This window comes from Nicotiana tomentosiformis, chromosome 6 (assembly GCF_000390325.3).
Source record: "Nicotiana tomentosiformis chromosome 6, ASM39032v3, whole genome shotgun sequence".
Classification (NCBI taxonomy): Eukaryota; Viridiplantae; Streptophyta; class Magnoliopsida; order Solanales; family Solanaceae; genus Nicotiana; species Nicotiana tomentosiformis.
Window position 1 is genome coordinate 131,719,163 of NC_090817.1, and position 22,403 is coordinate 131,741,565.

Sequence of the window (22,403 nt, forward strand, 5' to 3'; positions counted from 1 at the left end):
AAAGTTCATTATCCAATCTATTTTTAATGGATAATATGGGTGGATAACTATTTTTATTTTGACACCTCTACGTATGACCAAGTTCTGGTGACAACAACAACAACAACAACAACCTAGTAAAATCCCATTAATGGGGTCTGGGGAAGGTAGTGTGTATGCAAACCTTACCCCTACCCCGAAGAAGTAGAGAGACTGTTTCCGAAAGACCCTCGGTTCAAAAGAACAAAAAGAGACAATATTAGTATCACAACAGTAGTCATAGGAAAAATAGGAATACCATGAAATCCAGAAAAAAGATGCAAAGCAAAGGGAAACAATATTAGTATCACCACAATAATCATAAGAAAAATAAGAATACCATGAAATTTAGAAGAAAGATGCAAACCAAAATTAAATCAATTTGTTATGTAAATCAGGTCTCACGATCCGGAACTTGAAAGTGACAACATAGTCCAACTAAAAGCAAAACCAACGAGCAACTATACAATTATACATGATAAAACCTCTTATGAGAGTGCCATACTATTGCTTGCTCTACTACCTCTAACATGTGCACTACTGAATGAGTCTCAACCCTTAAAATAAACTATTTTGCTCTATCATGAAAGTCTACATTCGCCCTGGTACTTTTAATCTACAATACACGGATGCGAAATCAGAATTTCAAATTTACGAGTTGAGGATTTTAATCATTTGAAGTTACTTTGTTCTAAATTAATAATTTATACATATTCAATAAAAAATTTAAGACAATATACACGGTTCGAACCAAAGCTACTGGGTTCAGTCAAACCCGCTCCCTGCACTCTAGCTCCGCCCGTGACTATACATCTATACCTTAGTAGAAAGAAGTTAAAATAAATGTAAATTATTCAAAATAAATACTCACGCATGTCTAGTATATCTTAATTTCTAGTATTATGTTTGTATCACCTAATCATTTTTTCCTTTAAACGTGAATGAGGGAGAAAATCAAGAAAAATACTGGCAATCAAGAATTAGATGGTAAAAAAGGTCTTTTTCACTTTTAGCTCGAGTCAAAAACTATTTACTTTCAGTAGCCGAAAAGTATATAAAATTTGTATAATTATCTATATATTATTAAAAGAAGAGGAAAAAGCCCTCTCCTTAAGCCAAGTGGCATCCTAGAAAAAATCAACATAGCATAAATAGTGAATAATTAGTTATTTAGTTAATAATTAGTTATTGATTATTATTTTGGAATTTAAATATCTATAAAATAATAAAATAAAATATTTTATAATAAAAAAAAAATAAAAAATAAAAAGCAGTCCATTCAAATTGGAGAATAGTTTCGAGTTGGAGTTTTTAAATTATTTTAAAATAAAAAACTAAAATTACAAAAAATAAAAAACTGCCAATTTAAAATTTCTTTGTTTTTAATAATTTTTGTTTTTCTTTTTAAAAATAAAAAGTTTATTTAGTCATAAAATATTATTGAGAATAATAGAATAAAAAAATATATATATGTATCTTCTATTAAACGATAAAATGAAAGTAGTGACGAGCTCAAAACACACACCTAAATATGCTCGCTAGTCAAAGATAGTATAGAAAATTATCGTATTCACAGGGATTGGAGTTAAACAGTATTTTCGTAGCTTGTAGCTAGATTGCTATCCAAGATGATCAACAACTAAGATTATATGATTAAGAACTAAAATTAACTAAGACTCTAGATCTAATTGACTAATGACAATTGAACAAAATTGTCACGACCCAATTTTTCCTCCGTTGGGTATCGTGATGGCACCTAGTCTTAGGGACTAGGTAAGCCTAACAATATTTAAAACAACAACATTATTTAAACAGAATCTCTTAAAATTTCCAAAACCTGTAGTACAAGTCATAAGCTCTACAGAGTGTTTACTAGAAAACTTCTAAATACAACTGTCCAGAAATAAGAATAAACAGTGCAAAACAAAAAGGTTGAAGGTGACTCCGAAGCCTGCGAACGCAACAGCAAGTTTACTTTAAGTCTCCACAACAACAGTCCACATAGCTAGCTAACGAATAAGTATCTGGGTCTGCACAAAAATGTGCAGAAGAGTAGCATGAGCACGCCACAGCGGTGCCCAGTAAGTATCAAGACTAACCTCGGTGGAGTAGTGACGAGGAATAGTCAAGACACCCACTGGTCTAATAAACTGAACAGATATAAGTACATGAATAACAGAAGTATGATGTCTACATAAAAACTATGCAATATGGCTCACAATACAGTAATGGCATTAAAGCAAGAAACAACAAGTATCAGCGAAATATCATGAAAATGACGCAGACAAGGTGAATGAAACACAACCTAAATCTGGAATCACGAATATAGCAAGGATAAGTAATAATTCAGTAATTACAACCGCTTTTACATCAGGTTTTAGTCAACAACTCCATGAGGTACCGAACCTCAGACGATTTACAACTCACGGGTCTCAATACCTGAACCCTAACACTTGGCATCATGTTCCCTCATAACACCTCATAACCACACTAACGACCCACGTGCCAATAGAGCCATTCTCACATAGAAAGTAAGTAAACAAGGATGAACATCTATGCTCAACAATATCAAGAACACCTCTTATCTGGTAAGAGTGCTTAACTATGTGTATGCTGGTGCAAGTGTCCTAACATAGTCCATGCCAGCAAATAAGCATAAGGAAGAAGAAGAACGGATAACACGTAGAATATTTTCTCACAACTTTCACAAGATAAAGCTCACACAAGTATGTATACCCCTACACAAATATTAACAACAAGAATGCCCTCAGGCCATAAATCATCACAAATCAATCCCTGACACAGCCCACCTTGTCTCGCCACATGTGCAATAGTAACATAAATGCCCGCCTTGTCTCGCCACACGTACATAATAATGTTCTCACCTTGTCTCGCCACATGCACAACCCACACACATATATATCCCACCTTGTCACGCCGCATGTGAAAATATCAATAGTAACAATAGCACGGCAGAAACCTCGTGCAACCCCATAACAACAACCGTACGGCAAAAATCTCATGCATCACAATAATAACAACCGCACGACAGAAACCTCGTGCATCACCACAACAAATACAACAACAACAATGGCAATGATACAAAGTACGACAAGTAAATCAACTCAAGGACTTTTAAATCACAGGAAAAATGTGGGACCAAATCACAAGGAATAACCACAGTAAAGAATGTTAGGCGTAAAGAGAACAACTCAACAAAGGGAAACTAATGTGTATCAACGATCCCACAATATACATTTCAACAACAGAAAAACTAATACGAGTCAAATAATTCCAAATAAAATAAGTCAACTAAGATATAGAATATCTAAAACTTCTTTTAAAGTTGAGAAATTACTAAGGATTTTCAACAATTTAATTAAGGATAAGCAGCGAAAAGATAATTATAACCTCAATTAAGACTGAACAAATTATAAGATAATATAATAATAATTTCAAATAAAGATAAGCAGTTATGATAAGATAGCATGACAATATAGGAGGTAAAATCTTCAGTTAAGTCAAATAAGAGTCAAATAGGCAATAAGAGTGAATCTTGAAAGCAAATAATTCTAATTAAAGCATGTAGAGGTGAAACTAGTAAATAGGAACTTAATCATATCAAGAACAACTTCATACTCAGTGAATATAAGGACCTAAGAATCCTAAGAGGCCAACTTTTCACAAATAAGTGCGAGCACGCACTCGTCACCTCACATGCATGGACTACAATCAATATAAAAGACTCAATCCTAAGGAAAAAATCCCCCACATAAGGTTAGGCAGGATACATATCTCAACCCAAGCTCAGCCAGTCTGTAAGAATACCCTTTTTTCAATTATCCAACTATGAATGGCCCAAATCTAGCCAAACACAGTTGCATAACATGAATACAACCATAATAGACTCATCTAATTAATAAAATCAATACTTTAACAAAAATCCCAAAATCCGCCCTAAAGGTCGACCCGGGCCCACGTCTCGGAATCGGGTAAAAGTCATAAAATACAAACACTCATTCACTCACGAGTCTAACCATACAAAAATTATCAAATTCCGATATCATTTCGTCCCTCAAATCGTGATTTTTCATTTTGAATTTTTCTTTCAAAAACCACCATTTTTCTCAACTTAAAACACAAATTAAATGATAAAAATAAAGATGGAATCATGAAAATAAATAGATTCTGGGTGAAGAATACTTACCCAATCGTTTTGCATGAAAACCCACAAGGAAACGCTCAAAATCGAGCTCTAGAACTCCAAAAATGGTGAAAATGGCAAACCCTCGGAATAGAGGACTTTATATTCTGCCCATGGGTTTTGTGCATTGCGAACGCGGAGAAAGGGACGCGTTCGCGAAGAAGAGAAACAAAGCTGCCGAGTTGTTCTTCGCGAACGCGACAACACGTTCGCGAATGCGAAGAGGAAAAATATGATGGCCCAACGACTGCCTTCGTGAACGCGTGAAGTAGTACGCGAACACGAAGAGTGTAATGGAATAGCTACGCGAACGCGTAAGTGACACGTGAACGCGAAGAGGAAAATGATCACCAGTGCCCAGGGGTTGGTTTGCACTTCGCGAACGCGAGATAGGGAATGCGAACGCGAAGAAGGGGGTGACAGAACTTCGCGAACGCGAGAGGGTGTCTGCGAACGCGAAGAGGAATTATTTCACCCTCCAAGATGACACTACGTGAACGCGAACGCGATGAAGGAAACCAGATGACAGATAACAGCAGTTCAAAAATAAGGGGAAAAGACCCGTAGCCCATCCAAAACTCACCCCGGGACCCCGTCTAAACATACCAACAAGTCCCATAACCTAACACGGAATCGTTCAAGGTCTCAAATCACATCAGACAACACCAATAATATAAATCGCACCACGAATCGAACTTATGAACTTCCAAAACATCCTACTTCTAAAACCCGTGCCGTAACCTATCAAATCAACCCGGAATAACGTAAAATTTTGCAGGCAAGTCCCAAATAACATAACGGAGCGGTTCCAACTCTCGGAATCGCATTCCGACCCCGATATCAAAAAGTCTACTTCCGGTCCAAATCTCTAAAAATTCGACTTTCGCCATTTCAAGCCTAAATTAGCTACAGACCTCGGATTTACAGTCCGGACATGCTCCTAAGTCCAAGATCACCCAACGGAGCTAATGGAAATGACAGAACTCCATTCCGGAGTCGTCTTCACATAGTTTTGGCTACAGTCAAAATTCTAAGACTTAAGCCTCCGTTTTAGGGACTAAGTGTCCCAAATCACTCTGAATCATCCGGTAACTGAATTCAACCACGCACGCAAGTCAATACACATAATATGAAGCTGCTCAGGGCCTTATGCCGCCGAACGAGATTTAAGTTCTCAAAACGACCGGCCGGGTCGTTACAAAAATTAAGCAAAGAAGATATCAATGGGAGAAAATATGGGTTAATTGGATAACTGCAAGGTAATTGTCTAGGATTTAACTCTCGTTAATTCACTTCTAATATTCAAGTGAGTCTCTCGAATTCACTCAATCATTAGTTCAAACGTTTAGTAGAAACTCCTCTCTCGATTAAGTCTCAACCTCACAATATGAACCAATTTATGCTCTGTGAAGATATGTACGAATTCGTAGTGGACTGGTCTTTAGGAGAACCTCTTTCGATTATTCTCCTAACTAGGTCTAAATAATAATTCAACTAGCCTCTTTCGATTACTAAGAAGAATCAATGAATTCAGCCAACAAGATGATGCAAAAACATTGCAAGTTTTGTCTCTCTCGATTAGATGAACATGTGAATATAGATGCAATAATTAAATCACCCAAAACAATTCAATACATAAAAACTAGAGTAAAAATTCACAAACAATCATCAAAACACCAAATCCAACAATCCCTAAAGAGAACTACTCCATAGATATGGAGTAATTCATCACAAATATAAAGAAAAGCATTAAACGATCCAAACTCTTGTCTTGAGAGAGGATTGAATGATGAATTCGTTGTGCTTTGGCTTCTCCGCCTTCTCTCTAGCCTCCTTAGGCCGTAGATGTGTCAAAAGTCCAGAAAATACCGTTTTCCATGTATTTATACCAAGTAGGGTCATGCCCAAACGAACTCACCATTTCCTAGCCGAAATAGGAAAACTTGCAAACTTATTGCTTTTCATGTGTCGCATTGTGCGTAGCATTAGTGCTTTTTCCTGACAGACCCCAAAAACCTAGTCTTTGAAGTTTGCTATTTTCTGACAGATTTTTACACTGATGTGTCGCACTGTGCGTTGCCCAGTGCGCCGTACCAGTGCGCCGTACCAGTGCATTTTTCAGCAGATTATTCTTCCTTGAATTTTGACGTCCAGAAGAGATCCTCGACCCCCGTACACGATTCCGGCTTATTCCTTTGGTCTTTTACTCGGACGTCAAAGATCCAATTAGCTCGAACTAGTTCCATAAGATCTACATAGCTCGGAATCACTCCTATAATACATAAAAATACATAATTAGTGCAAAACACTAGCAATTAATGCTCAAACTCAATTAAAGTGTAGTAAATTGGAATGTAATAAACGACTAAAACACAAGATTATAGCCTACCATCAAGTAGCATACAAGAATATATATATATATATATATATATATATATATATATTATTAAAAGGAGAGGAAAAAGCCCTTTCCGTAAGCCAAGTGGCAGCATAGAATAAAGCCACATGGCATAAGTAGTTAATAATTAGTTGTTTACTAAATAATTAGTTATTGGTTATTGTTTTTGAATTTAAATATCTATAAAATAATAAAATAAAATATTTTATAATAAAAAATGAAAATTTCTATCAAAGAATAAAATAAAATATTTTAGAATAAAAAACGAAAATTTTAAAAAGTTGTCCATTCAAATTGGAGAGTAGTTTCAAGTTGGAGATTTTAAATTATTTTAAAATACAAACACTAAAATTACAAAAAAAAAAAAAAAAAACCTGCCAATTTAAAATATCTTTGTTTTTTAATAATTTTTGTTTTTCTTTTTAAAAATAAAAAGTTTATTTATTCAAAAAATATTATTGATAATAATAGAATAAATTATAAAATAAAAAATATGTATCTTTTATTATATTATAAAATGAAAGTAGCATACAAAATTTTAAATAAAGTAATATGCTAATAAATATTGGATAATATAATAATCTATAAATTATTAAAAGGAGAGGGAAAAAATCCTCTCTTTAAGCCAAGTGCAAGCCTAGAAAAAAGCTATATGGCATAAGTAGTTAATAATTAGTTATTTAGTTAAAAATTAGTTATTACTTATTATTTTTGAATTTAAATATCTATAAAATAATAAAATAAAATATTTTATAATAAAAAATGAAAATTAAAAACACATTCCATTCAAATTGAAGAGCACTTTCAATTTGGAGTTTTTATTTTAAAATAAAAAACTAAAATAACAAAAAATAAAAAATGGCCAATTTAAAATTCCTCTGTGTTTTTAATAATTTTTGTTTTTCTTTTTTAAAATAAATTTTTTTATATATTCAGAAATTATTATTGAGAATAATAAAATAAATATAAAAAAATATGTATCTTCTATTATACTATAAAATGAAAGCAGCATACAAAAATCTATATCTTATTAAAAGGAGAGGAAAAAGCCATCTCCTTAAGTTAAGTGACAGCCTAGAAAAAAGTCACATGACATAAATAGTTAATAACTAGTTATTTAGTTAATAATTAGTTATTGGTTATTGTTTTGGAATTTAAATATCTATAAAATAATAAAATAAAATATTTAATAATAAAAAATAAAAATTAAAAAAAACTGCCCATTCAAATTGGAGAGTAGTTTTGAGTTGGAGTTTTAAAATTATTTTCAAATAAAAAACTAAAATTACAAAAAATAAAAAACTGCCAATTTAAAATTTCTTTATTTTTAATAATTTTGTTTTTGTTTTTAAAAATAAAATATTTATTTATTCAGAAATTATTATTGAGAATAATAGAATAAAATATAAAATAAAATAATAAATATCTTCTATTATATTATAAAATGAAAGTAGCATACAAGAATTTATATCTATATCTATATATTATTAAAAGGAGAGGAAAAAAACCTCTCTTTAAGCCAAGTGGAAGCCTAGAAAAAAGGTACATGGCATAAGTATTTAATAATTAGTTATTAGTTATTGTTTTTGAATTTAAATATTAATAAAATATTTTATAATAAAAAATGAAAATTAAAAAAACTTCCATTCAAATTGGAGAGCACTTTCAATTTGGAATTTTTAAATTATTTTAAAATAAAAAACTAAAAGAACAAAAAATAAAAAAACTGCCAATTCAAAATTTCTCTCTGTTTTTAATAATTTTTGTTTTTCTTTTTTTAAAATAAAAAGTTTATATATTCAGAAAATATTATTGAGAATAATATAATAAATATAAAATAAAAAATATGTATCTTCTATTATACTATAAAATTAAAGTAGCGTACAAAAATCTATATATTATTAAAAGGAGAGGAAAAAACCCTCTCCTTAAGCTAAGTGACATCCTAGAAAAAAGCCACATGAAATAAATAGTTAATAATTAGTTATTTAGTTAATAATTAGTTATTGGTTATTATTTTGGAATTTAAATATCTATAAAATAATAAAATAAAATATTTTATAATATAAAAAGGGGTAACCAAAAAAGAAAATAAAATATTTTGGCTACTATTTTTCTGGGTACAAAAAAAGAAAATAAAGTTGTTACTGGGCTGGACTTGTATCAATGAAATAGGGGTAACCTCTCTAGCGGCCCAAAGTATAATTATCCGAGATAGTATTGGATCACAAAGCTCAATGACCCAAATAAGAAGTTAAAGTGACCCAATCAAACAGGAATTTGGCTCCTTCTCTCTCCTTTGATCAATCGGAGTCAGTTGAATTTGAGATCAGGATCGTTTTGTGTGGAAACCAATCCCATCAACAATGGCGGGTCCATCTAGCTCATGGTCGCGAGCTTTGGTACAGATCTCTCCTTACACTTTCTCAGCCATCGGAATTGCCATTGCCATTGGCGTTTCAGTGCTTGGTGCTGCTTGGTAACTCTTCATTTATCTCGTTTATTGCTCGCTAGGGTTTTGATTAACTTTTTATTCATCTAATGATTTACCTCTTTGGTTGGAATTATTATATGTTTTAGGGGAATATATATAACTGGAAGTAGTTTGATTGGTGCTGCCATCAAAGCTCCTCGGATTACGTCCAAAAATCTGATTAGGTAAATTTACTTCTCCTTTTGATTTTTTTTTTACTGCACCGCGAATTTAGAAGGGCTATATATAATATGTGTATTAGCAATACTATGATGAAGCTAATTATTGACTTTGGTATTGCTATCTTTGCATAACAATCCCTTTTTTAATAATTCATCGCTAAAAAAACATATTTTTAGGGCATGATAATTCTGTGTTACTAGTTCGTGGACTAAACAACCTCTTAAAGAATAGGAGTAGTTTAAATCGGTGTCCCCGTCCGTGCGTGTGGAAGTTTATAATATCGATTGATATTTAACTTCAAAACGGACTAATTTTTCATAGATGTGTTGCTTGTGCGAGATGAGAGTTGAGTCAAGCTTAGGCAGACCATGGACATGAAACTTTCAGAGAACGTGTTGTTTTACCTTACTCGTTACTTGCCTTAGCTCTATGTATGTTTGTTTTCGAAACTTTATAAGATTTGTAGGTTATGTTTTCAGTTTGATGGTATTCGGTTATAAACTGTTAGCTTAGTTAGTCGGTTTGGTCTTTCATTATTATCACTCTGTTCTGCTGATAGTGATCACTTTGTGCTGTCAGCCGATGATACATGAGCTTGACAAACTAAACATTGCTATGTGATTGTTAAATTTCCTATTTAGAAGACATACACTCGTTAAAGTGGTGTTCTACATCTGAGCTTCATTTGGTCAACTATCCTATTATACACTCTGCCTTCTTCATAAACTGGTGTTGAAATCTTGTCCTGCCATTGATAAGGCATCTATTAAAGTTATACATATAATGTTGAAACAGTATGCTTCGATGAGAGAGCAAAGGTATATGGCTCTGGGGTCGTGGGATGATTTATCGCCCTTGATATGCTTGTCTACTATATCTCTAAGCAAGTTGAAGTCAATGGCTCATAATCTACCACATATGTATAATGTCACTGTTGATTATTCTTATCTTTAGTTTGTTCCCAGTCATTTGTATTTTGTGCAATGTCTAAAAAAATTTGTTTGTCAGTGTAATTTTTTGTGAAGCAGTTGCTATATATGGTGTTATTGTGGCCATCATTCTTCAAACAAAGCTCGAGAGTGTACCTGCCTCACAGATTTATGCACCAGAGTCTCTTAGAGCTGGCTATGCAATTTTTGCTTCTGGGATCATTGTGGGCTTTGCCAATCTTGTCTGTGGGTGAGTATGAAATAATTTTCTTCTCGTACATGGAATTCTACTTCGTGGTGTCAAATTTAAAGCAATGTTTTTCTGCCCTTTAATTATCATTATTCCTTTTATTTCTTTTACAAAGGTTATGTGTTGGGATAATTGGAAGCAGCTGTGCCTTATCCGATGCACAGAACTCCACGCTTTTTGTTAAGATCCTTGTAATCGAGATTTTTGGTAGTGCACTTGGGCTGTTCGGTGTTATTGTGGGAATTATTATGTCAGCTCAAGCATCTTGGCCATCCAAGGGTGCGTAAGGCTTCATATTATGTGCTTGTTATTAATGTTATGACAAACACATAAATCTTGACGATCCAAGTCTGCGTAAGTCTTCACATTTTGTGCTTGTTATTAATGTTTAAATTATACTGTATTCTGTATCATATACGTCTGCACAAGTCTTCATTTTTCCCCGTTCTTCATTTGGTCTTTTATCAGTGCATTTTGTTGTGCAATTACTGTGTCAAGTACATTGGTTAGTCCGTTCATTGATGTAATTTCTATTAATAAAGTTATTGAGTGCTAGTTCTTCTACTCTGTTCTTCAATTTATATTGGATGACCACATCCTTAGCATTTCACTATTCATTGGTAAATAGATTGATCCTGTAGCATAGCTTTTTAGGCGGCCAAATAAGGCTAAATCATACAGGATTTGTTTATTCGCGGCTGATGTAGGAACGGTCAAGCTGCCAGTACCATGTGTTTGTGCAAATGAGACTTGTTTCTTATTTCATGGCGAGGATAGTTCCTTGTTCCTCCATACTCCCACTGAATTGGGCAACGGGAGATAGAGTGAAAGAAAAGTTAGGTACTATGATATATTTATTAAGGAGCAAACTAGGAGCTGCAGTAAGCACTAAGCACTATTACTTTGGATTAATTGTCATAGAATCAGCCCATTCAATGGTTTTTCGTAGTGCGAATCCAGATTAGTCGGGCCCAAGGTGGGTAACAGACACTGGATTGGAAATCAAAAAAAAAAAAAAAGAGGAATCATCTCATTCAAATAGATAACTGCGAAGAAATCATTGCCGTGGAAGAGTTGTTGAATAAGTGAATAATATGCAGAGGCTGATTAATCTGCCAATCTCAAAGATCCCATAGCACCGTGTTATATTTGTCATGGCCCCAGCTAAAGGCCAGATTCTTACTTTATACCATCCGACTCAAATAAGGTAATTGTGTGGAGTGTGGAGGGATGAATGAGTGGTTCAGTCTTGAGTTTCAAATTTGAGTATCGTCCTGTTCAGAAAAGTGTTACTATTTCACTGCTGTTTCAGTTGAGACACCCACGAAATGAAAGCATGGGCTAAAACTTAAGTCGAAGCAAAAGCTCTGTTCAAGCTGTAGCTTCTGTTCATTTTATCGATCTTCAAACTGAAAAGACAACTCGTTTTACAATTTGCAGTGTCAAATTTGTTGCCTTAAAAGTTAGCAAAAACTTGTACTGAACATTTCACACGCTTCTGGACATATTTGCACTGCCTGGAAATCTTTCTCGTGGTTCCAACCCTTTTTTTCCAGTGTATCATCTTGGATTATTGCAATTGTTTTTAGCTTCTCAGGATTTTTGCCATCCTCACCATTTTGTTATACGGCTTTGATGACAATTGTTGCAGTTGCAGTAGGCACGTGAATTAGTGTACCTTCATACTACAAAGTAAAGTTATGATATGCTGCAACATCAAGGACAAAAACACCAAGCATTTTTAAAAAAAGTTTTTTGAATAACAAAAGGAAATGCGTTTTACTTTTTAGAAACTTTGTGCATGTTTTGTAAGTGAAATAAGATCGTTTCAATGGAAAACATCTCCAAAAAATCTTTATTGAAAAAGTTTAATTTTAAAAAAAAATGTCCAGACAAACAACAGGGGGTCTTTAAAAACACATTGCGAACTACAAAGTCTACAAGAAAAACTTTAATTTGCCTAGCCAGTTCTACATATTATTAGTATGAATGTTTGTCTGGTGTTTGCCAGCAGTTGTACATTATACAATCAACAGCTAGGGGACCTTTCTATTGGTTCTTTGACATTAGATACAAATTGAACTCATTAATTTAGCATTACCTAGTTTATTCTACACGTCTACATGAAAGTCGCTCTCAAAATAATAGCAAAAAGATTGTATATTTTTTTGTATATATATATTTTTGTATGTTATATATAAACAAATATATAAATTTTATGTATTTTTTTGTTACAGAAAGTAAATAGTTTCAACCGCGGGCTAATAGTAATTTTTGTAGAGCGATAATTTTAGAAGAGGCACTAAGTTGCTTTTAGTCCATGACCAATGAGATAGGGGGTATCCAAATTTTGATTCCCAACAATAGAGTTGGAGTCTCTCTCATGTTTGAGAAAAACAAAGGTCTTTTGAACAAGAACTATATGTTCTGCAGCATGCTTAAAAACTCCTTTCTTAAAGCAATGGTGCAAATGTTTTAATAATAAACTATTAGTACAGCATGTACATCCACAAACTAACAATAACAAATAAAGGACAGTCTGGTGCACAAAATATTCCGCATTCATGCAAAATTCGAGAAAGGGCTGCACTTTAAAAGTGTAATGTAGACAACCAACCCTAATGCAATTATTAACGATTGATTCCATGACTCGAACTCATGACCTACCCACGTATAATACAATGAACGAGGCATGTAAAATAAAAGGTTCCACCTTTGTATCCTACATATACCATAAACCGCATGTTCAACACCTCAGAAAGAAGGATTATCATTTCAAGAGGACAGAGCTAATTAAATGTAGTAGTAGAAAGTTTAGGAATTAGGAAAGTTAATAATAAAAAGGATATTCTTTCCAGGTAAAGCACATTTGTAAGATGTTCGTTTACTTTTACTCCATGGCTTTAATAATCTTCTTTCCTATTACTCCACTTTTTTTTCTCTTCGAGACAATAAAAATTATGAAAAGAAGTGTAATGCGTGGTAGGTAGGAGTCATTGTTCTTACTTGAAGATCTTCTTTTTACAAACACAGCTTTGATTGCTTCAACAACAACCATAACAAACTCACTATAATCCGATAAGTGGGGTCTGCAAAAAATATTGTATATGCAGACCTTACCATATCTTGTGAAGATAGAGAAGTTATTTTTAATAGACTCTCGGCTTAGGAAAATAAAGGCGAAACTCTCGGTCATAGTTTGGCGACCTATCTTCATTAAGGGCCTTTAGTCTTTTGATTAGAGTAGGGGTCGCGAGAGAGCAGAGTGTACTGTCCTGTCAGAGTCACGAGTCTGTTTATACTCGTGATTGTTGTCATAATCAACAAGGTTGAAACTTTCGGAAAAAAAACTTCGAATCGGAGGGCGATCCTCCCGACTGACCGTACCCCAAACCTACACAATAGTCACAACCTCGAATTACATTCTCAAAAACCTTGATGACTAGGTCTACTTATTATATTGCTTAGTTGTCGGATTGCTCGAAATGAATATTTTAAATTTTTATTACTACAAAGAAAGCCAACAGTTAAAAGGGGGGAAAATCAACTTATTGAGAGAAAGCAAGGACCTGTCCAGATGGCAAGATTCGTGTTTATAAACAAACTTGCAGCTGATGAAAGGAACTGGACACTACGCTATATGACAAGCGGGCAAACAACAGAGAATCAGACTTAAGAATATTAAAATCACTTGTAAGTCAACTCCCTCGAGAAAAATTCCAAATTAGCCAAAAAGAGTGTGAGTTGTGGAGTTTCTTTATCACATGGTTGGTGGCAGTAAACTTTCACATGAAATTGGATAGTGTGCGGAATTTCTTCTGTCTAGATATTGTGAAAACTGAAAAGAACCACAGCATTCAATGTGCAATGAAAAGAGCAATTTCAATAGGACTATGAATTAGAGATTCTAAGCTTATTGAATCCACAAATCTAGTTAGCATTGTAATCCAAGCTAACCTATAATTTCTAATTAAGATTCTAATTTAATTGTTCTCCCTTTGTTCCAAATTGTGTGACGTTGTCTCCATTTTCGTTCCAAAATGTTTGACAATATTCGATTTCTATATAATTTTCGTAATTTTCAAGAACTAAAAATCATTAAACTATGTAAGCCTTACACTTTAATGTGGTGTATTATTTATTTATGTAGCTTTTCAACTATTAATTTAATACATTCTCTTTCGAGTCATATTAGCATCTTATACTTTCAGTTTAGGGCGGGTTGCTCTAGTGGTGAGTACCCTCCATTTCCAACCAAGAGGTTGTGAGTTCGAGTCATCCCAAGAGCAAGGTGGGGAGTTCTTGGAGGGAGGGAGCCGAGGGTCTATCGGAAACAGCCTCTCTACCCAGGGTAGGGATAAGGTCTGCGTACAAATTATCCTCCTCAGACCCCACTAATGAAATTATACTGAGTTGTTGTTGTATACTTTCAGTTTAGACAAACTTTGTCGCAAAAATGAAACAGAGTGAATATATATTTAAGGACCTTAAAAGTCAATAAAGAAATGCTAGATGCGTTCCAGAATTTAGCAAATTCATTATTGCTTGTGAACTGATAATTAATCCTAAGCTCATCCAACCATTCCTCTAACTAGTATTGTAGTCCAAGTTAGCCAGATAATTCAACATTAAAGCATATTGTTTTCCTTATGATTTTCAAGAAGTTGGAAGACTGGATTTAGGGAACCTACTAATGCAAATTTTGAAGATCAAGATTTAAATTTCAGTAAAAGTAAAATTATTAGGTGAATTTCTTTCTAATTGCGTAAATTTTGAGAGGTAAAATTATTGATACTTATGTTGGTAAAAGGTAATAAATATTTGACGAAATAGTTGAGGCATGCATTGATCAAATTAAAAAATTAAAAGAGCAAGGGGACCTAGCAACATGGATCAAATGCAACCCCAACCCCCCGTCGAAAAGATAAAGTCCTAGTTGTATTTAGGCCCTATAGGTCAGTTATGCCCCATTTATTTTTTTAAGACTAAGACGTCTGAATCTGAATATATATCTAAATATGAAGATGTGTATTAAGATTAAGATATTTATATATGAATACACATCTGAATATTAAGATATTTTATATACAACAACAATAACAACCCAGTAAAATCTCATTAATGAGGTCTGGGGAGGGTAATGTATACGCAGACCTTACCCCTACCCCGAAGGAGTAGAGAGACTATTTCTGAAAGACCCTCAGCTCAAAAAAATAAAAAGATAAAAGGACAAAAAGGAGACAATATTAGTATCACAACATCAATCATAGGAAAAATAGGAACACCATGAAATCCAGAAAAAAGATGCAAAGCAAAGAGAGAAAATATTAGTATCGCCACAACAATCATAAGAAAAATAGGAACACCATGAAATCTAGAAGAAAGATGCAAAGCAAAAGCGATAGCTAGTAAATAAGACATGCACTGAAAAGCGAAATAGTAAGACACAACATTGCCACTAGCTATCTTAGACAAAAACCCTACATGGCTAGTCCCACAATGGTACGAAGTAAGGCACGACTCAACTACCTCATAACCTACAACCCTAATACTCGACATCCTCATCTTCCTATCAAGTGTCATGTCCTCGAAAATCTAGAGTCTCGCCATATCCTGCCTGATCACCTCTCCCCAATACTTCTTAGGCCGCCCTCTACCTCTTCTTGTGCCCTCCATAACCACCCGCTCACACCTCCGTACCAGAGCATCTGGGCTTCTCCTCTAAACATGTCTGAAACATCTAAGCCTCGCTTCCCGCATCTTGTCATCAATGGGAGCCATATGCACCTTCTCCCGAATATCATCATTTCTAATCTTATCTATCCTAGTATGCCCGCACATCCATCGTAACATCCTCATTTTTGCTACTTTCATCTTCTGGATATGTGAGTCCTTAACGGGCCAACACTCAGTCCCATACATCATGGCCGGTCTAACTACCGCTTTATAGAACTTACCTTTGAGTATCGGTGGCACTCTCTTGTCACACAGGACTCCAAATGCTAACCTCCACTTAATCCATCCTACCCCAATACGGTATGTGACATCCTCATCGATCTCCCCTCCCCCTTGGATAACCGAACTATGGTACTTGAAGCTGCCTCTACTCGGGATGACCTGTGAATCAAGCCTCACATCTACGCCCACTTCCCCTGGCTCAGTGCTGAACTTACATTCCAGGTATTCCATCTTCGTCTTGCTCATCTTGAAATCCTTAGACTCAAGAGCATGTCTCAAAACCTCCAACCTCTCGTTAAAATCGGATTGCGACTCATCAATCAGAACTATGTCATCGGTGAATAGCATGCACCATAACACATCCCCTTGAATATGGTGTGTTAACACGCCCATCATCAGGGCGAATAAGAACGAACTGAGCGCAGAACCTTGGCGTAACCCCATTACAACCAAAAAATACTCGGAGTCGCCTCCTACTATCCTAACCCAAGTCTTAGCCCCATCATACATGTCCTTAATCGCTATAATGTAGGGAACCGACACACCTTTTGCCTCCAGGCATCTCCAGAGAACTTCTCTAGGAACCTTGTCATACGCTTTCTCTAGGTCAACAAGCACCATGTGCAGATCCTTCTTCCTCTCTCTGTACAGTTCCACCAACCTTCTAACAAGGTGTATAGCTTCTGTAGTCGAACGACCCGGCATGAACCCGAACTGGTTATCGGATACAGACACTATCATCCTTACCCTCGCTTCAACTACCCTCTCCCACACTTTCATGGTATGACTCAGTAATTTGATACCCCTATAATTGTTACAACTCTGGATATCACCTTTGTTCTTATACAATGGAACCACCGTACTCCACCTCCACTCATCCGGCATCCTCTTCGCCTTAAAAATAACATTGAACAACCTAGTCAACCACTCTAAACCTGCTCTCCCCACACACTTCCAAAATTCCACCGGAATCTCGTCTGGCCCGGTCGCTCTGACCCTACTCATGTTACGCATAGCTCCCATGACCTCCTCAACCTCGATACGCCTGCAGTACCCAAAGTCACATTGACTTACGGAATGCTCCAATTCGCCTAGCATAATATCCCGATCCCCTTCTTCATTCAGAAGTTTATGAAAGTAAGTCTGTCATCTCCTCTTAATCTGAGCATCTTCCATCAATACTCAACCATCTTCTTCCTTGATGCATCTCACTTTGTCCAAATCCCGAGCCTTCCTCTCTCTCAACTTGGCCAGCCGGAATAACTTCTTCTCCCCACCTTTTTCCCCAATTCCTCGTACATACAACTATAAGCCTCAGTCTTAGCCTCCATGACCGCCAGCTTAGCCTCCTTCCTAGTTGCCTTATACCTCTCCATGCACGGTCGCCTCTCCTCCTCACCTATGCTCCCCACTAACTTTAGGTACGCCTCCTTCTTTGCTTCCACTTTCCAGTCTCCTTTGTGCCTACCAGAGATGCCCGTCGAGACCCCTAACATATCTCTCGCAGCCTTCCTAATACAGTCTGTTATCGCTGACCACATAGTGCTCGCGTCACCACTGCTCCTCCAAGCTCCCATAGCCGACAACCGCCCCTCCAACACTTGGGCTTTATCCTTAGTTAAAGCTCCCCACCTGATTCTAGGTCTTCCTCGAGTAGACCTTTTCCTCCTCTTTAACATAATACCAACGTCCATCACCAAGAGCCTATGCTGCGTCGCGAGTATCTCTCCCGGAATCACCTTGCAATCCTTGCACAACCCTCTGTCACACCTCCTGAGGAGGAGATAGTCAATATGAGTCTTCGCCACCACATTTTGAAAAGTAACCAAATACCCCTCCCTCTTCCGAAAGCTAGAGTTCACAATCCCAACCCAAAAGCCTTAGCGAAGTCCAACAACGATCTACCTCCTCCATTCCTCTCCCTAAAACCAAAGCCTCCGTGCACCTCGCCATAACCACCTGTGGTCGACCCAATATGCCCATTGAAATCCCCTCCTATGAATAACTTCTCAGCAGGAGGAACCTGGTGCACAATCTTATCTAACCCTTCCCAGAAGCGCCGTTTAACCTCCTCATCTAGGCCCACATACGGCGCATAGGCGCTAACGACATTTAGGGTGCACTCTCCAACCACCAACTTAATAATCATAAATCTATCATTCACTCGTCTAGCCTTAACCACAGACTCTCTAAGTTCCCTATCCACCAAGATGCCCACTCCATTCTTACCTTTCTGGACTCCTAGGTACCAAAGTTTATACCCGTCTGCACCCCTCGCCCTTGACCCTACCCACCTTGTTTCCTGGACACACGCTATATTGACCCTCCTCTTCTGGAGGATCTTCGCCAACTCTATAGATTTACCCGTCAATGTACCTACGTTCCATGACCCAATTCTCAACCTACAAACTCCCTTGTTCCCTTTACCTACCTTGCCTCCCGCCCCAACCCCCGTTCCCCCCGAGGACAGCCACTATACCTACGGCAGAGTAAGGGGAATCACTATCACACACAAGGCAACAGACCAAATCAGAAAAAGACAAGTTGCAACAACAGGCACACTAATACGGTGAATAAACTAATACGAAGTAAGATGACAGCAATTTAACTCACACAACAAAGGAAAACTGAAAAACGGGAGCTACCAACTCCCGCGAGTAGAATAGTAAATTTGAAGCAAGAGCAATAGAACCTGAAGTCACAACGAGTGCCGAGAAATGTGTTGTCCACAACAGCTATGTTTTGGAAGTTCCCGCCCGCTTCGCCTGAGACTCGCCGAAAAATTATCTCAGCCGCCACCGCCGCAAGGCTAGATTAGTGCGAAAAGCCAGAAAATAGGGGGACGAGGGTGGAAGAGACGAGGTGTAGAGGAGAGAAAGAAAGGAGAAGAAGAAAAGGAAATATAAAAAAGGGGCAGATCTGAAAAGCAAAAAGGGGGGAGGGGAGTAACGGAAAAGAAGAAGAAAGCAGGAGAGAGAGAGAGAGAGAGGAAAAGAAGACAGGGGTGGGGTGGGGGTCTTACCTGGTCTGGTGGTCGCCGGAGGTCCGGTGAATGGTACGTTAGAGAGATCAGAGAGAGACGTTAGAGCTTAAGCTTTTCCAAGCTTAAGATCTAAATATTAAATGATTAAAACTATTTATTTTTTTAATATCTGAATATATAAAATTTATCTTTTTTTAAAAATTAAGTGCAAACAAATGAGGCCTAAGATTTGAGTTCGTTTCCCTCGACTTCCAATTCTTCTTAACGGTTAAATACTTTGAACAAAATAGTAGAGATGATGAGTGTTATATTGACACAATTTTTTTTTTTTTTTTTTTGGGAGAATAATGGAGGCCGGATGTGTATTGATTTAATTAGTGATGAATCTAGGATTTTAAGTGACTATTAATAAGAATTTAATATAAAATTGTTTGACAATGAATTTTAAAAAACTCGAGTCGAAAATAGTGAATTCACACACACATCCATGCTTGCTTTTCTCCCTGAATTTTTCTTTCCATCAAAATAATTAATTACTATTTCATTAGGAACATTATATGTCCAAGTGTAAAGCAATGTCATTTACAATCTAACCTGGGAAAATCAGACTCCCAAGAGATTTAGTGCATTAGAGGATGTTCAATTGAACCCATAACTTTTGATGCGAAGCAAAAATTTATATGTAAAAATTCATTAAAATTACAAAAGTAGTAAATATGAACCTATAACTTTAAAATATAATAGATTTAATGATAAAAATCTTAAAAATTAAATCTAAAAAATTTTAATTTTGGATCGAATTCGTATATGTTTGCAATGTCCACTTCCCACTGTGTATGTATTAAAAACGAAATATGTAGCTATCACCAACATGTGGAATGCCATCAGATGTTGTACTACAACTGTATAGGTATTTGAAATTGCCTCACTTAAAAGGGTATTACAGCATTTATTCCACTTTTCCTTCAATTATTACAGCATTTATTCCACTTTTTCCTTCTATAGAGGGTAAAAGTAAAAAATTTACTTTTAAATTTTGCGGGAAAAAATTACTGCATTACTGAAAGAAAAGTGATCATTTCGGATGCTTTTTTTCTGTTATGTGACCATTATCGCTTAAAAATGAACATAACCTTTCGTCATAACTATCTGGTCAAATGCGCTATTGTTATTTTAAGTGAAATTAAATAAACACCGCATGAAACAGGCTGCTTACAAGTGGCATCAGGAGAGGAACAGATGGGTGGAAAAAACTTATACTTCCCACATAATGCATGTATCATAGTATTACGTTATTATTACTATTATTATTATTATTATTCACCACCAACCGTATATTATTTTAGCATGATGATGATATTTACCCGTAAAATGATACAGTTGAATTTATACGTAATTTCTAGACAAGTGAACTAATTTGATCCTAAAATAATATAATAATTGAAGAAATGTACAATACTTAGCTTTGAAATGTAGATGAAACAATAGAGATAACAGTTCCGGGAACAAGGTTTCCGGGCACAGCAATGATGAGATCAAAAAGCAAGAAAGTAAAATTGTATCCAGCTTTGTATAGAATGTAATATAAGTTTAGCCAGAAAATTCGCATCCTTTACAATGATAACTGAGATCACTATTTATAGTTATGTCTAGGGAAGGAGGTCCTAGGATCGTGTCCTTCTTTAGTGTCAATTATGAGGGTCATTGATGAAGACGTAACGGTGAACATAAATGTTAAATTCTCTATAACAGACCGTCGCTCCTAATGCTGCAGAATATTCCCTATTAAATGCTACCGGGCGTAGAGCATTTAACACACCTTTATGAACGTTATCCTTTCTGGTGACAAGCGGAATGACTGCGTTCGGTCTTCGACCATCCCCGTCTTGGGTTCCACGTATCCTCCATTTAGACAACCACGTGTCATATCATATTTCACCATATACAGATAGTCCCCCTGCTTTCCACTGCCATAACTTTATGTTACCGGAAAGTTGGTAGAAATACTTTTTTGGCGGGAATTACTATTACTCCCTCTGAAGGTTCCTGACAGTTGATTAGGCGCACGTCTCTCTGTATTTAATACCCCGAACGCGTGTTATCCCATGATTCGGCACAGCTTTTGCCGATTATCGAGATAATCGTGGCCATGAATTCAGCCGCCAAAATTTTACTTATCCGCAATATTCTTTTCCTTTGTGTTTCATAATTTCCCGAGCTTCTGATTTATATCTTTTTTTCCATCCTTTCTCTAATTCTCTTCAAACACAAAACGTTCGCCTGTCTTCGACGCTTGTGCCAGGAAACCGGAGAGGAGCTAACCTTAGCTCATATGATGAATCTCTATTCTCCCAAAATCTTCCTCGGGGGAATGATTAACCTCTGCAAGTGTGGCCACCATGCTTTGCTGTCTAGCATGGATGATAACAACGACCATGGGTGGATGGAATGGTTCGTTGCAGTCGCCACCAACGATATCATTCCGACAACGGCTTCATCCTTTCCGGCCGCTTGGAGCCGCACTCGTAAGCTCTTTGTTTAGTATTTCTTTTTACTAGGTATTCTTTTATGATCATATCAACTCTTCACCCTTCGCATGTTCCAGCAACTCGATGGATCCCACCGGTGGTGGAAGGTTTGGACCGGTGGGTTCAGAAGATCTTGGACGTCACGACGCCCGAAACTCGTTTATGGAAAGAACTGGCCCTTAAATACGGGTGAAAGGCCAAAAATCATGGTAATTTTAACTTACCTTGCTTTCATTTTTATATATATATATATGGAGAACTTGGTTGAACCCTTCTGACTTGTTCACAAAATTAGGTCTACCTGCGGGCTCTGTTGCTGTCCCTGAGGAGGACGTTTTGGCTGATCATGCTGATGCAGCGAGGCTGCTTCAGGAAGCACTTACTCGAACAGGTATCTCCGGGCATGTTTCAGGTGCAAACACTTCCATATAGAGTCCCCAGCCGGAGGATAAACAACTAAAGAGAAGACGTTCCTCTAC

At 36.2% G+C, this 22,403-nt stretch overlaps 2 protein-coding genes across 2 annotated transcripts; one reads left to right on the top strand and one right to left on the bottom strand.

The window, feature by feature from the left end:
* The first annotated feature begins 8,863 nt into the window (after nucleotides 1-8,863).
* Nucleotides 8,864-11,019, top strand: LOC104108737 (V-type proton ATPase subunit c''1). Its single transcript, XM_009617847.4, has 4 exons — nucleotides 8,864-9,099; nucleotides 9,201-9,278; nucleotides 10,285-10,455; nucleotides 10,571-11,019. Exons 1-4 carry the CDS (start codon nucleotides 8,987-8,989, stop codon nucleotides 10,740-10,742), a joined length of 534 nt encoding a protein of 177 aa, XP_009616142.1. The 5' UTR covers nucleotides 8,864-8,986; the 3' UTR covers nucleotides 10,743-11,019.
* A 3,258-nt stretch (nucleotides 11,020-14,277) lies between these two features.
* On the bottom strand, nucleotides 14,278-16,923 carry LOC138894781 (uncharacterized). Its single transcript, XM_070179507.1, has 2 exons — nucleotides 16,463-16,923; nucleotides 14,278-14,293 (listed from the first exon to the last, which is right to left on the bottom strand). The coding sequence occupies exons 1-2, from the start codon at nucleotides 16,921-16,923 to the stop codon at nucleotides 14,278-14,280; spliced, it is 477 nt and encodes a 158-aa protein (XP_070035608.1).
* Between the last annotated feature and the right edge of the window lie 5,480 nt (nucleotides 16,924-22,403).